At 39.7% G+C, this 13276-nt stretch overlaps 1 protein-coding gene across 1 annotated transcript in view; it reads left to right on the forward strand.

Moving 5' to 3' along the window:
- Positions 1 to 13276, forward strand: part of RYR2 (ryanodine receptor 2) — a 537004-nt gene that overhangs the window by 413392 nt on the left and 110336 nt on the right. Inside the window, exon 78 of the mRNA XM_088842508.1 lies at positions 12118 to 12171. Within this exon, the coding sequence (XP_088698634.1) occupies positions 12118 to 12171 (54 nt within the window). The remainder of the gene's footprint in view (positions 1 to 12117; positions 12172 to 13276) is intronic.

Below are 13276 nucleotides of genomic sequence, written 5' to 3' on the forward strand. Positions count from 1 at the left end.
GGAACATTGATGGTCCAAGTGTGTATTGTGGGGAAGTAGAGATTTCCATGTGAGGGCTTCCCTGGTGGCTCAGAGGTTAAAGTGTCTGCCTCCGATGCGGGAGACCCAGGTTCGATCCCTGGGTCGGGAAGATCCCCTGGAGAAGGAAACGGTAACCCACTCCAGTATTCTTGCCTAGAGAATCCCATGGACGGAGAAGCCTGGTAGGCTACAGTCCACGGGGTCGCAAAGAGTCGGACACGACTGAGCGACAGAACAGAACAGAACAGATGTGGCATAAGTCTCTTTACTGAGAAGACTGAGAAGGAGGAGAAAGATACAAGGTGATAAACATCTAGATGGAATTATAAGGTTGAAGGGGGATTATTTTTGCCTGTTTGCTTTTTTTTTTTCCTTTTTAAAAAACAGATGTTAACATGCTTCTGTTCTGGTGGGAAGGATCAAAAAGAATAGACAGGGAATAATTTGTGGAATGAGGCTTTGAACAGGTAGGAGCATGGTGACAGGACAGGTTAGAGAGCATAAGGGAAAAGTCATGGCTTCCCTCATAGTCAGTAATACATTTACCAGTATATTTTTGAAGACATAAAAGCAGATACCTTTAAAGAAAATCATCATGAAATTATATTATGAGCAGTATATAATCTGATATTTTCTATTCTATTTAAATAAAAAGATCTCTGAGATCATGACTCTCAATAGATTTCATGTCCAGTTTGAAAGCCATAGTGTATAAAACACGAAAACAATCTAAATGTCCATCATCAGATTAATGGATAAAAAAGATGAATTCCATATGTATATGTATGTGAGTATGTGTATACAATAGAATCCTACTCAGCCATAGAAAGAATGAAATAATGTCATTTGTAGCAAGACGGATAGAACTAGAGATTATCGTACTAAGTCAGAAAGAGAAACGCAAATACTGTGTGATATTGCTTTTATATGGAATCTAAAATATGACACAGGGAACTTATCTGTAAAGCAGAAACAGATTCACAGACATAGTAAACAGACTTGTGGTTTTCAGGAAAGTAGGAGAAGGATGGACTAGGAGTTTGGGATACTTGTATTAAGTCGCTTGAGTCGTGTCCAACTCTTTGAGACCCTGTGGACTGTAGCATGCCAGGCTCCTCTGTCCATGGGATGCTCCAGGCAAGAATACTGGAGTGGGCTGCCATGCCCTTCAGTAGGGGATCTTCCCCACCCAGGGATCGAATCCTTGTCTCATGTCTCCTGCATTGGCAGGCAAGTTCTTTACCACTAGCGCCACCTGGGAAGCCATGTATGCATAATTGAATCACTTTGCCATACACCAGAAACTAACACAACATTGTAAATCAACTATTCTTCAATAAGATAAATTTTTCAAAAAACACTTGATTAAAAGATAAAAGAGGAAAGATATTTCCTTCTATGGAAATTGGTACTGAGTATTGACTAGAAACTAAAATGGAACCCCCAGACAGTGTGGAAAGCATGATTGATACTGGTTTTTATGAATTTGGGCTGTACCAGTCTTCCTGGTTGTGTGGCTTTTCCCTAGCAGTTCCCAGAACCAAATGCAGAGTCAGAGAAGGCAGGAAGATAGGTTCATCAAGGATGGCAATTTTTACCAGACTGTTGTTGAAGGATAGAGGATCACAGGGGTTTTTTCTGTCATTGTGAGAGTGGCTGAGGCATTGGATCTTGGATTCTGAGTAAGACAAGGGAATGAGACAAGAGGGAGCTGATAAGTAGGGAGATTGTAAAGTAGTCCGTGGACTGTTTTCCTTTCAGTAGAAGAAGCAATGAGCAAGTGGTCTGAAAAGGGAAAAGCTCCTGTTTTGAGAGTAAGAGATTCCTGATAGTTCAAATTCTTCCTTGTGATGGGAGACGAGTCAGCCCCCACACTTGTCCTGGTTGCCTCCTACAGTTTAATCTCTTTTGAGAAATGATCAAATATTTGTTGATGCTCAATTTTCTTCAAGATTTTCCCATCAAAGTCAACTAATCTCTTTCCATTTATTGTGTAATATATCCCAGGAATGCCAAGCTTTCATCACTTCTTCATTCTCCTCTCAATCAGTTATCAAGGTGTGTGCCCCTCGAAATTATTTGCATACAGTGAGCTGGCTCTGAGTTTACCTGTGGAGAGCACAGTGGGACTTCATCCTGGCTTATTCTGCCCTGGGATTCTGTACATTTACAAGAAATTGTAAGAAGTCACTAGTTTTTTGACAGCCAGGTTGCATTTTTTCTCTCATTGTGAGCTTGCCTTTTCACCTCAATTCTGGGTCATTTATGAATTTCTTTTGAGGTTTATCATTCATATCTCTATTTTGACAGTTGATGCAGGCTTTAGTTAAATCATCAGTTCTCTAATTGGAGTTGAACCATTGTCCAAGGCCAGAATAGTTTTAAAGTTCAGTTCTTTCATCCAGTGTTAAATATCTCTTTACATTTATGTTACCCACAGACTTGGTAAGTGTGCTATCCCAGTGTCTCCTTAAGTTGCTAGTTTTGGTGATTCACGTCAAACTATTTAGTAAGTAGTTTCAGGAGGCTGCCTTTCTTTACTTTGACAGTCAGCATCCCAGGAGTCTGAAAACTTCTCTTGGACTTCATGGTTTCTCAGAATTTACTAGTGGTCAGTTCAGTTCAGTTCAGGTCAGTCGCTCAGTTGTGTCCGACTCTTTGCGACCCCATGAATCACAGCACGCCAGGCCTTCCTGTCCATCACCAACTCCCGGAGTTCACTCAAACTCATATCCATAGAGTCGGTGATGCCATCCAGCCATCTCATTCTCTGTCGTCCCCTTCTCCTCCTGCCCCCAATCCTTCCCAGCATCAGAGTCTTTTCCATTGAGTCAACTCATCACGTGAGGTAGCCAAAGTATTGAAGTTTCAGCTTTAGCATCAGTCCTTCCAATGAACACCCAGGATTGATCTCCTTTAGAATGGACTGGTTGGATCTCCTTGCAGTCCAAGGGACTCTCAAGAGTCTTCTCCAGCACCACAGTTCAAAAGCATCAATTCTTCGACGATCAGCCTTCTTCACAGTCCAACTCTCACATCCATACACGACCACGGGAAAAACCATGGCCTTGACTAGACGGACCTTGGTTGGCAAAATAATGTCTGCTTTTTAATATGCTATCTAGGTTGGTCATAACTTTCTTTCCAAGGAGTAAGCGTCTTTTAATTTCATGGCTGCAATCAGCATCCGCAGTGATTTTGGAGCCCAAAAAAATAAAGTCTGGTATCGGGGACCAGCCTCGATATGACCCAGGGTATCCTCGGGATGAACGGCATCGGCGTCAGAGAGAGAGAGAGAGAAAGAGAGACAGGGGCTGATGATTCCTTGGTTTACGCTGGAAACCAATAAAACCCCAGCACGGGGCTTGCTCTGTTTACGTAGGCCGCAGGCGCCCTCTCGAATCACTGGAGGCACCCCACCAGGGCACCCCCTCGAGTGGGTCTTAGAAGCCCAGGCAGATAAGTAAACTCAGAGGGCCCAGCGCTCCAAGAATCTTAACCAGAAAAAGGAGAATAGAGAAAAGGATGGAAAAAGAGAAAGAAGGACACGGGGAGACCAAGCTTCAGTGAGCAAGGCCCAAAACTTTATTTTCCAGTGTTGCTTTTATACCCTAAGTTATGCGCATAAGAAACAGAGAAAGGGAGGTATAGATTCACACCAAAATCATGTGGGGTCAGCAGTCTTGACCCTTATCAGGATCAGGGCTTATTTTTGTGTATCTCGTGATAAAAGTTTTAGGTGGTTTACATCCTCTTCTGGCCAGGGGGCCTGCTAACAGTTTATGGCCCTCTCTCCTAACAATAGGTTAGTTAGCAAGTAAAAGACTTTTCTTTTAAGGTGACTTTCCTAAAGTTAGGTGCTAGACACATAACAAAGTTACATTCCTATAAGGCACCGGTGTAGTGAGCTGCAAGAAAGGAATTTATTAACTTAAGATCTGATGTGGTTAAATCAAAGGATTAATATATTTCCAAGGATACAATAGATAGAGGAAACTGCAGCAAGCATTGATTCAACAATGAAATCTTTTCTAGTACTATTCTAATGATTTTAACTTCTTCAACAGATTCCTGTATTTTAGAATATTAGGCTTTCTGTCCTTGCATGGCTGGGAGGCTATAAACAGTCACACTCATAGTTGTAAGAGCCCGGACATACTTGTCATGCAAGTTAGAAAGCTATCAGAGGGGCTTGAATTGGAACACTCCTATTAAGCCGAGGAGAACTTTTAAACTACAGCCCTGAATTAATGTTTTCAGAGAAAGGTGGTTGGGGGAAAGCCCCTGTAAGTATTAGAGGACTTGGTAAGAGGCGTAAGATAGTAAAGCAGTCAGACTCCAGTTTTCTTTGGGGTAGATGCTCAGGTAAGTCCAGGGGGTTCCTCGAGCCCTGATTAGCCTTTGCCCGTCAGGCCTCTTCCCCAGTTGACCTTTGCCATGGGTAGGATTTCCCTCGCTGGCTCCTGGCAGTCTGGCACTGTTTCCACTGTTTTTCCATCTATTTCCCATGAAGTGATGGGACCAGATGCCATGATCTTTGTTTTCTGAATATTGAGCTTCAAGCCAACCATTTTACATTAATGTATGATGATTTTTGGCCACCTCATGGGAAGAGTTGACTCACTGGAAAAGACTCTGATGCTGGGAGGGATTGGGGGCAGGAGGAGAAGGGGATGACAGAGAATGAGATGGCTGGATGATATCATCAACTCGATGGACATGAGTTTGAGTGAACTCCGGGAGTTGGTGATGGACAGGGAGGCCTGGCGTGCTGTCATTCATAGGGTCACAAAGAGTCAGACACGACTGAGTGACTGAACTGAACTGGACTAAATGATGATTTTTGACTTGAATCTTGATACTTGAACTCTATTCAAAAGACTTATGTCATCCTGTCTTTCTTCAGTATTGTAGGACTTTATGAAGGCAACATTCACATCTTAATTGGTTTTTCTAAAATTTCAGTTTTCATTTTTTTTTAAATCATTGGAGCCCAGAATTGGGTTAATCAGAACTCTGGATCCATGATACACTCCCATTATTAACTCCTTTTTTTTTTGTCCCTCCCCACCCCTCAGCACTGCATGGTATGTGAGATCTTAGTTCCCTGAATAGGGGTTGAACCCACGCCCCCTGCATTGGAAACACTGTAATACCAGGGAAGTTCCCATTATTGACTACTTTTATTGAAGGTAGTTACTTAGCAATTTCTAATAATGTAGTAACTACCCATGAACTCCCTACTCACAAGAAAAGCTAAGACCTTGATAATTACCTACCTTAATTAAAATGGTTCTCTCTTTAACCCATACCCTGCCTCCCCATATGAGGAAATCATCATCTTGTATCCCTTGTTCAGGATAACCTTGCTTTCCTTTGGGGGCTTCCATGGTGACTCAGACAGTAAAGAATCTACCTGCAATGTGGGAGATCCAGGTTTGATCCTTGGCTTGGGAAGATTCCCTGGAAAGGAAATGACTACCCATTCCCGTATTCTTGCCTGGAGAATTCCATGGACAGAGGAACTTTACATAGTTTTCATGAGTTATATGAATTTATTTATATATATTATATATGTGTACATTGTCAGTCACTCAGTTGTGTCTGACTCTTTGGGACCCTATGTGCTGTAGCCCAGCAGAGTGCTCTGTCCATGGGCTCCTCTAGGCAAGAATACTGGAGTGGGTAGACATTTCCTCCTCCAGGGGATCTTCCCAACCCAGGGACTGAACCCACATCTCCTGTGTCTTTGGCATTGGCAAGTAGATTCTTTATCCTTGAGCCACCTGAGAAGCCCTATTGCCGGGGTCCAGGCAGAGTCCATGGATGAGTGGCGTCAGCAAGGAAAAGAATGCGGATCGAGTCTTGGTTGAGTGCAGAATCAAGACTGCTTTATTTTTTTACATCAGTGCTTATATAGCCTAAAACCAACAATTCTAAAAAGGGAGGAGGGATGGTCTTGATAAAATTGTGCCAGGAATGCAGTCATAAACCATCTTCCAGAACAGTCAGTACCTTCATGCATAACTCTTAAACAATGGGCTCTTAAGACATCAAGGCCACAAGGCATGAAAAAATGGCTTTATTTGTGTAGCAGTTAGTCAACTGTAAAAACTATTAACAAGTCTCATCTTGGGAGCCTCAGTTCTGGGCAGACTTTGTGACTCCCTAGGTAGCATGGTATCTGTTTTTGGGCTCTACCCCCATACATCTGCAAGACAATTTTCTGCACTAATATTATATGCTTATTCATTTTGTTATCAACCTTTATCTCTATGTTTACTTTTAGTGTACTCCCAGGCACACCATAGACGGGGGGCAGGGAGACATATCAACAAGCACTGGTATGTGACCTTGAGGGCCAAGAGTCTCATGAGCTCCCTCCAGATTTCACCCTGAGGGGCCCTTCTAAACTCCTGAAAGGCTCTGTATCTGTTTTGATTGTGGAGTGTTTAGGCCTATTGTTAGCAGACTTAGTTTTATGCCAGGGACTCTGTGCAGTCCTGAGCGTTCCAAATTCTAAATTGATATTTATAACCCCAATAGGGCCAGAAGGGGTAGGATGTTCTGTGTAAAAATATTTTCTTCATTCCTGGCCTGTTTATAGGGCCCATACACCCTCAGGGACTGTATTGTTGCCATGCAAAGGCTTCAAGGGGGATATTTGAGCAGGAGTCAGAAGAATTCTTAGAAAGCACAGAGGACTACCAAGCATCAGAAGAAGAAAAGACGGAGGCCCGGGAGTAGATAATGGGGTGGCCCCGAGAAATCCCTGGAGGTCTGGACGGCCTTGCGTGCCAGCTCCTCAAGCCAAGACCTTGTCATGGGCGGGGTCTCTCATGCTGGCTCCCGACACCCTATTACATATAAACATGCGTTTTATATATGTGTGTGTGTGTGTGTGTATATATATCATTATGTACTTATTAAGATTTTAGTTGTTTTAACTTTTAAAAGGGCACGATGCTATATGTAAAGTTTTGGTACTTAATAGTTTTACTATTGTTTTCTAAGATATATCTATACTCTTGTGTCTGCTGGAGATCATTTGATTTGACTTATATTCCCTTGTGCAACTACACCATAGCTTATCCATTTGCCTTTTTGTTTGTAACCTTTTGTGTTGAATCTCTGTTTTTGCTGATGTGAAAAAGGGCTTGAAATGCCTATTCTTATTCACGTCCAAAAGCCGTGGGTCATAGGATGTATGAATGTTAAATTTGAGAAGATGCCCAACCGTTTTCCAAAGTTACTTCCCCAAATTACATTTCTCCTTGCTACGTTTAAGAGAGATTCTGGTGATACATATCTTCTCCAATATTTTATATTTTACTAATTTTTGTCAACCAGGTAGATGTGGTATGACATTTCATTGTCTTAGTTTTCATTTCTCTTGGGAGGGTAATTTTCACATTTAAAAATCACTTCTCTTTGGCGGTTAGGTCTGAAGCAAACAACTGATGAGTAGTTCTGTACTTTCTCTTATTATTACTACAGTTTCTGTGCTAAATCATATACTTAGCATTCCTTGTTCTCCGTGCTTTGGCTGTATGTTTAAAATTCATTTCAAATCTTTGTATTTTTCAAGTCACACTTTATTTTAAACCTTAGGTTAATAAATGTGTGTTTTTTTTTTAATCTTCCCACCACCCTCCTTCTATCATGTATATCTCTTCTTGTGAACATTAGAAAATTTCCGGTTCATCCATGTCGGTTTGGTGTTACCCTTTCCTTTTCTCCTCATTGTGATAACTCATGCTTGATTCTCAGAATGTCTCTTTATATCCCAGCATCCCTTCTAAACTGTCTGAAGCCGTTCTGTCCAAGTGGACTGGTTTTACCAGTTTAAACAAGATAACCATGTAGAAGTATCAAGAATAATACCATCATAAAGTAAACACTCTTTTTAGTTTCTGGCTAATGAAAACTTTTTCTCTTCTTGCTCTTACTAATATATTGAAAGATACACATTAAGTTATACCCAGTGTTTCATTCTTCATTAGTTAAAATTATAAAATGCAAGGGTCGCTTTGTTATGAAATTTCTCTCTTCTACCTCATCCAAATCCATCCAAAATGGATTTCAGTTTGAAATTCATCCTGAAAATTTCTTTTTGCATCCTCTGTCTTCTGAGGAGTGACATAATCATCAAGGCAAGTGAAAAAGATATGAAATGTACTTGTTTTGCAGAATGAAATTTCCAGCAGATGGTGGTGGTGAGAAGTACCCCATGTAAACTTTATGCTTATGAATTCTCATTGCTAGTTTTGAGTTTTGCTCTAGATATCTGAATGGTCTGAAGAAGTATCCTCTATTCTGGTTCTAATTTTTTTCTTCAAATTCTCTATGTCATACTTCTGCCTCATTATGTATGGATTTTATTCACTTTTTTTTTCCTTTCTGGCATACAGTATCACTCTTCCTTTCCTAGAAATGATCAGTTTGATCCAGAAAATTGAGTTTTGTATTTTAGGAGCATCTAATACAACCTACTGTTTATCTAGCATTATCATATTATGTGGATGCAGTTTGCTGTTGAAAAACTTATCTCCTATGCCTATAAATCTTTCAGTTTCCCTTAAGTACATTAAAAAGTGCTAGACATCTGCTATAGTTTTCATTCATGACAATCAGTACAAGTTTAGTTTATGGGTTTGTTGAATTCTGTCAGATAGCTCTCCAAGTAGTTCATGCTTAATAGATTTTTTTTTAATTACAAATTTTAACCTTTTTAGAAGCAAATCTCATTACATTTTCTTAAGGAAAAAAAATGGTTTAAGATACTACTTACAAAGGATTGTTTTGAAATACCAGTCAGATAAGAGTCCCAAATTCCTGTGTATAAGATCAAACACATCTTTTACTGTAAATGCCAACTTCTCTAAATGTATTCTTCAACTCATTCCTTGTTCATACCCAGTATTTCTGAAGGTAACGAAATACATATAGGAGATGACATGTTTGAGAGAAGGTACAACTTTATATCCTTAAGAGACATTTTGTATTCATCTTCTCATTTGCTTAAATAGTATTCATGTTTGCTCAGTTCAGTTCAGTTCGGTCACTCAGTCATGTCTGACTCTTTGTGCCCCATGGACTGCAGCACGCTAGGCCTCCCTGTCCGTCACCAATTCCCAGAGTTCACCCAAACTCATGTCCATCGAGTCAGTGATGCCATCCAGCCATCTCATCTCTGTTGTCCCCTTCTCCTCCCATCTTCAATCTTTCCCAGCATCAGGGTCTTTTCCAAAGAGTAAGTTCTTCCACGAGGTGGCCAAAGTATTGGAGTTTCACCTTCAGCATCAGTCTTTGCAATGAATATTCAGGACTGATCTCCTTTAGGATGGACTGGTTGGATCTCCTTGCAATCCAAGGGACTATCAAGAGTCTTCTCCAACACCATGGTTCAAAAGAATCAATTCTTCGGTGCTCAGCTTTCTTTGTAGTCCAACTCTCACATCCATACATGACTACTGGAAAAACCATAACTTTCAGTAGACAGATGTTTGTTGGCAAAGTAATGTCTCTACTTTTTAATATGCTGTCTAGGTTGGTCATAACTTTTCTTTCAAGGAGCAAGTGTCTTTTAATTTCATGGCTGCAGTCACCATCTGCAGTGATTTTGGAGACCTAAAAAAGAAAGTCAGCCACTGTTTCCACCGTTTCCCCATCTATTTGCCATGAAGTGATGGGTCCAGATGCCATGATCTTTGTTTTCTGAATGTTGAGCTTTAAGCCAACTTTTTCACTTTCATCAAGAGGCTCTTGCATTCTCCTTCACTTTCTGCCATAAGGGTGGTGTCATCTGCATATCTGAGGTTATTGGTATTTCTCCTGGCAATCTTGATTCCAGCTTGTGCTTCATCCAGCCCAGCATTTCTCATGATGTACTCTGCATATAAGTTCAATAAGCAGGGTGACAGTATACAGCCTTGACATACTTCTTTTCCTATATGGAACCAGTCTGTTGTTCCATATCCAGTTCTAACTGTTGCTTCCTGACCTGCATACAGATTTCTTAAGAGGCAGGTCAGGTGGTCTGGTATTCCCATCTCTTGAAGAATTTTCCACAGTTTGTTGTGATCCACATAGTCAAAGGCTTTGGCATGGTCAATAAAGCAGGGGTAAATGTTTTTCTGGAACTCTTTTGTTTTTTCGATGATCCAACAGATGTTGGCAATTTGATCTCTGGTTCCTCTGCCTTTTCTAAATCCAGCTTGATTATTTGGAAGTTCACTGTTCACATTCTGTTTAATGTCTGGCTTGGAGAATTTTGAGCATTACTTTGCTAGTGTGTGAAACGAGTGCAATTGTGCAGTAGTTTGAGCATTCTTTCGCATTGCCTTTCTTTGGGATTGGAATGAAAACTGACCTTTTCCAGTCCTGTGGCCACTGCTGAGTTTTCCAAACTTTCTGGCATATTGAATGCAGCACTTTCACAGCATCATCTTTTAGGATTTGAAATAGTTCAACTGGGATTCTATTTCCTCCACTAAATTTGTTCTTGGTGATGCTTCCTAAGGCCCACTTGACTTTGCATTCCAGGATGTCTGGCTCTAGGTGAGTGATCACACCATCATGATTATCTTGGTTGTGAAGATCTTTTTTGTACAGTTCTTCTGTGTATTCTTGCCACTTCTTAATATCTTTTGCTTCTGTTAGGTGCATAGCATTTCTGTCCTTTATTGTGCCCATCTTTGCACTAAAATTTCCCATGGTATCTCTAATTTTCTTGAAGAGATCTCTAGTCCTTCCCATTCTGTTGTTTTCCTCTATTCCTTTGCACTGATCACTGAGGAAAGTTTCTTATCTCTCCTTGCTATTCTTTGGAACTCTGCATTCAAATGGATATGTCTTTCTTTTATTCCTTTGCTTTTAGCTTCTCTTTTCATACCTATTTGTAAGTCCTCCCCAGACAACTACTTTGCCTTTTTGCATTTCTTTTTCTTGAGGATTGTCTTGATCACTGCCTCTATTAGGAACTTCTGTCCATATGTTAAATCATGTGATTCTGTTAGGAACCTTGTACTGTTTTTATTATTTCCACTTTAAATATGAGAAAACAGAGACTCCGAAAGGTAAAGGAATTTGCCCTAGACTAAATAGCTCTTTTATTTAATTCCCACAGCTCAGAGTTTTGGTTACTAAGGAAGAAGAGCTGTGAGGTGGTTAGGAACATGGCCTGAGGATGAAGAGTGCCCAATTCAAATTTTGATGCTGCCATTTAAGAGCTGTTTGAAAGTGAAAGTGAAGTCAATCAGTCGTGGCCGACTCTTTGCAACCCCATGGACTGTAGCCTACTCGGCTCCTCTGCTCTAGTCCATGGGGTTGCAAAGAGTCGGACAGGGCTGAGCGACTTTGCTTGCACTTTCACTTTCAAACAGCTCTTAAATGGCAGCATCAAAATTTGAATTGGGCACTCTGCATCCTCAGGCCATGTTCCTAACCACTGCACAGCTCTTCTATCTTAGTAAACAAAACTCTGAGCTGTGGGAATTAAATAAGAATACATGCACAGCTCCTTTATTATTTCTGGAAATATAAAATAATTCAATGGCCAGTTTTATAATTTTTCTGTAAAAGAAGGATTTTGGTAGCAGTTGGAATTTTACTTTCCTCCTATAGACCAAATATAACAAAAAATGAACTTATCAAAAAAAATTGTAAGATTCACTTTAATTAATAGACACTGCTTTCTGTTAATTTTAATTTATAGCTATTAAATATGTTTGTATTAACACATTGTAATGGAAGCATAAAAGAGGAGAAAACAGTGATCTTGTCTAAGGTTTGTAACTTGATTTCAACAAGGAAAATGCTTGAATAGGTAGTGTGTACAGTATAATACAGACCTCATAAATATCTCTGTGATACATATAAAATTGGTAATTTACTATTTGCACAGTAGAGTTTTCTTTTAGTTCACAAATTCATTGATCATGTCATGTAAGCTTATTACATATAATGAATGTATTCAAATAATATTGATAAATTAGCACAAGTGATTTATTATTCTGCGCTAATTCATTTATATTTTCTGTCTCAGCATATTCTTATCCTGTTGACCTTTTCTCAATTTTTTTTTATATGTATCAGAGTTGTCATGATGAGGAAGATGATGATGGGGAAGAGGAAGTGAAGAGTTTTGAAGTAAGATGGATCTTTCACTATTTGTCCTTTATCTATGTTGAAACATTGTTTCATAGCTTATAACTGACATTTATGTTTCTTGCTTCATGGCTTATTGCAGCTTATTGTGTCAAGGAACTGCATGTCAGAAGCTGGATGGACAAATTTGAGTCCTAACATTTGCTGAAGTTAAGGTCAAGGAATGTAGAATAGTTAAAGAATTAAATAAAGCCCATATGTTCAGGATGAGTGTTCCTGAGAGCCCTTGGAGATGAGATTCCTTCACATTGTTCTCATCTCGGTGAAGGATGGGATCTGAAATTTCCAGCAGACATGGGAGAAAAATATTTATGGAAGAGCAACCCAACGTCAAGTTTCTAACTAAAGCCTTGGTTTGAATTTTTTCTGAATCAAAGAAGTCAGAAAGATTTGGCCTCTTTCGACTTCTGCCCAATTAGGTCACTCATTCCCTGTACATATGTAAATGGTGGCACAGTTTGCTTGCATGAGGCAGGACTGCATATATTCTAGGATTATGTTCTATTATATGATTATTCCCTCAAACCTTCTCAGCTTTTAAATTTCCTTATAATTTGAAATATTGCTCAATATTCTTTAGCCAAAAAGAAAGCAAATATAATTTCCCCCCTTGGCTTAGGCTGCACTTTTTTTCAGTATATATGTATATCTAAGAAAGACTAGCTGTTGCTAATTACCACTCTCCTTATTTATTTATTTTTTTTTTAATTTTCAAAAAGAAATTAAATGGAATAGATTAGACTTTTCTTTTTCCTGCTTTTAATTTACGTGTCTGCTTTGAGCTAAAAGTTTGGAAATATATTAGTAGCCAGCTGTAAGTCTTTAATTAAAGTGGACCCCAAAGGAGTGTAGGTGAGGAGTAGATACTGAGTAGGACCCCTTTCTGGAACAACTGGAAGAGAGCGTCACCGTGTAAAAAAAAGAATGCTGGAACAAGCTAATTTGAGAATAACCCATGACTATTGCTGGCTGAGAAAAAAATGCCTTAAGATTCATTTCCTGGATAGCACTATACTCTTTTCTAATGTATGTGTGTTCTAGTCTCAATAAGATAAGAAACTGAGCTAAATTAGAATGAGCTGTGAGC

The sequence above is a fragment of the Moschus berezovskii genome, chromosome 12 (assembly GCF_049115385.1).
Source record: "Moschus berezovskii isolate FMDL1 chromosome 12, NW_MosBer_1.0, whole genome shotgun sequence".
Classification (NCBI taxonomy): Eukaryota; Metazoa; Chordata; class Mammalia; order Artiodactyla; family Moschidae; genus Moschus; species Moschus berezovskii.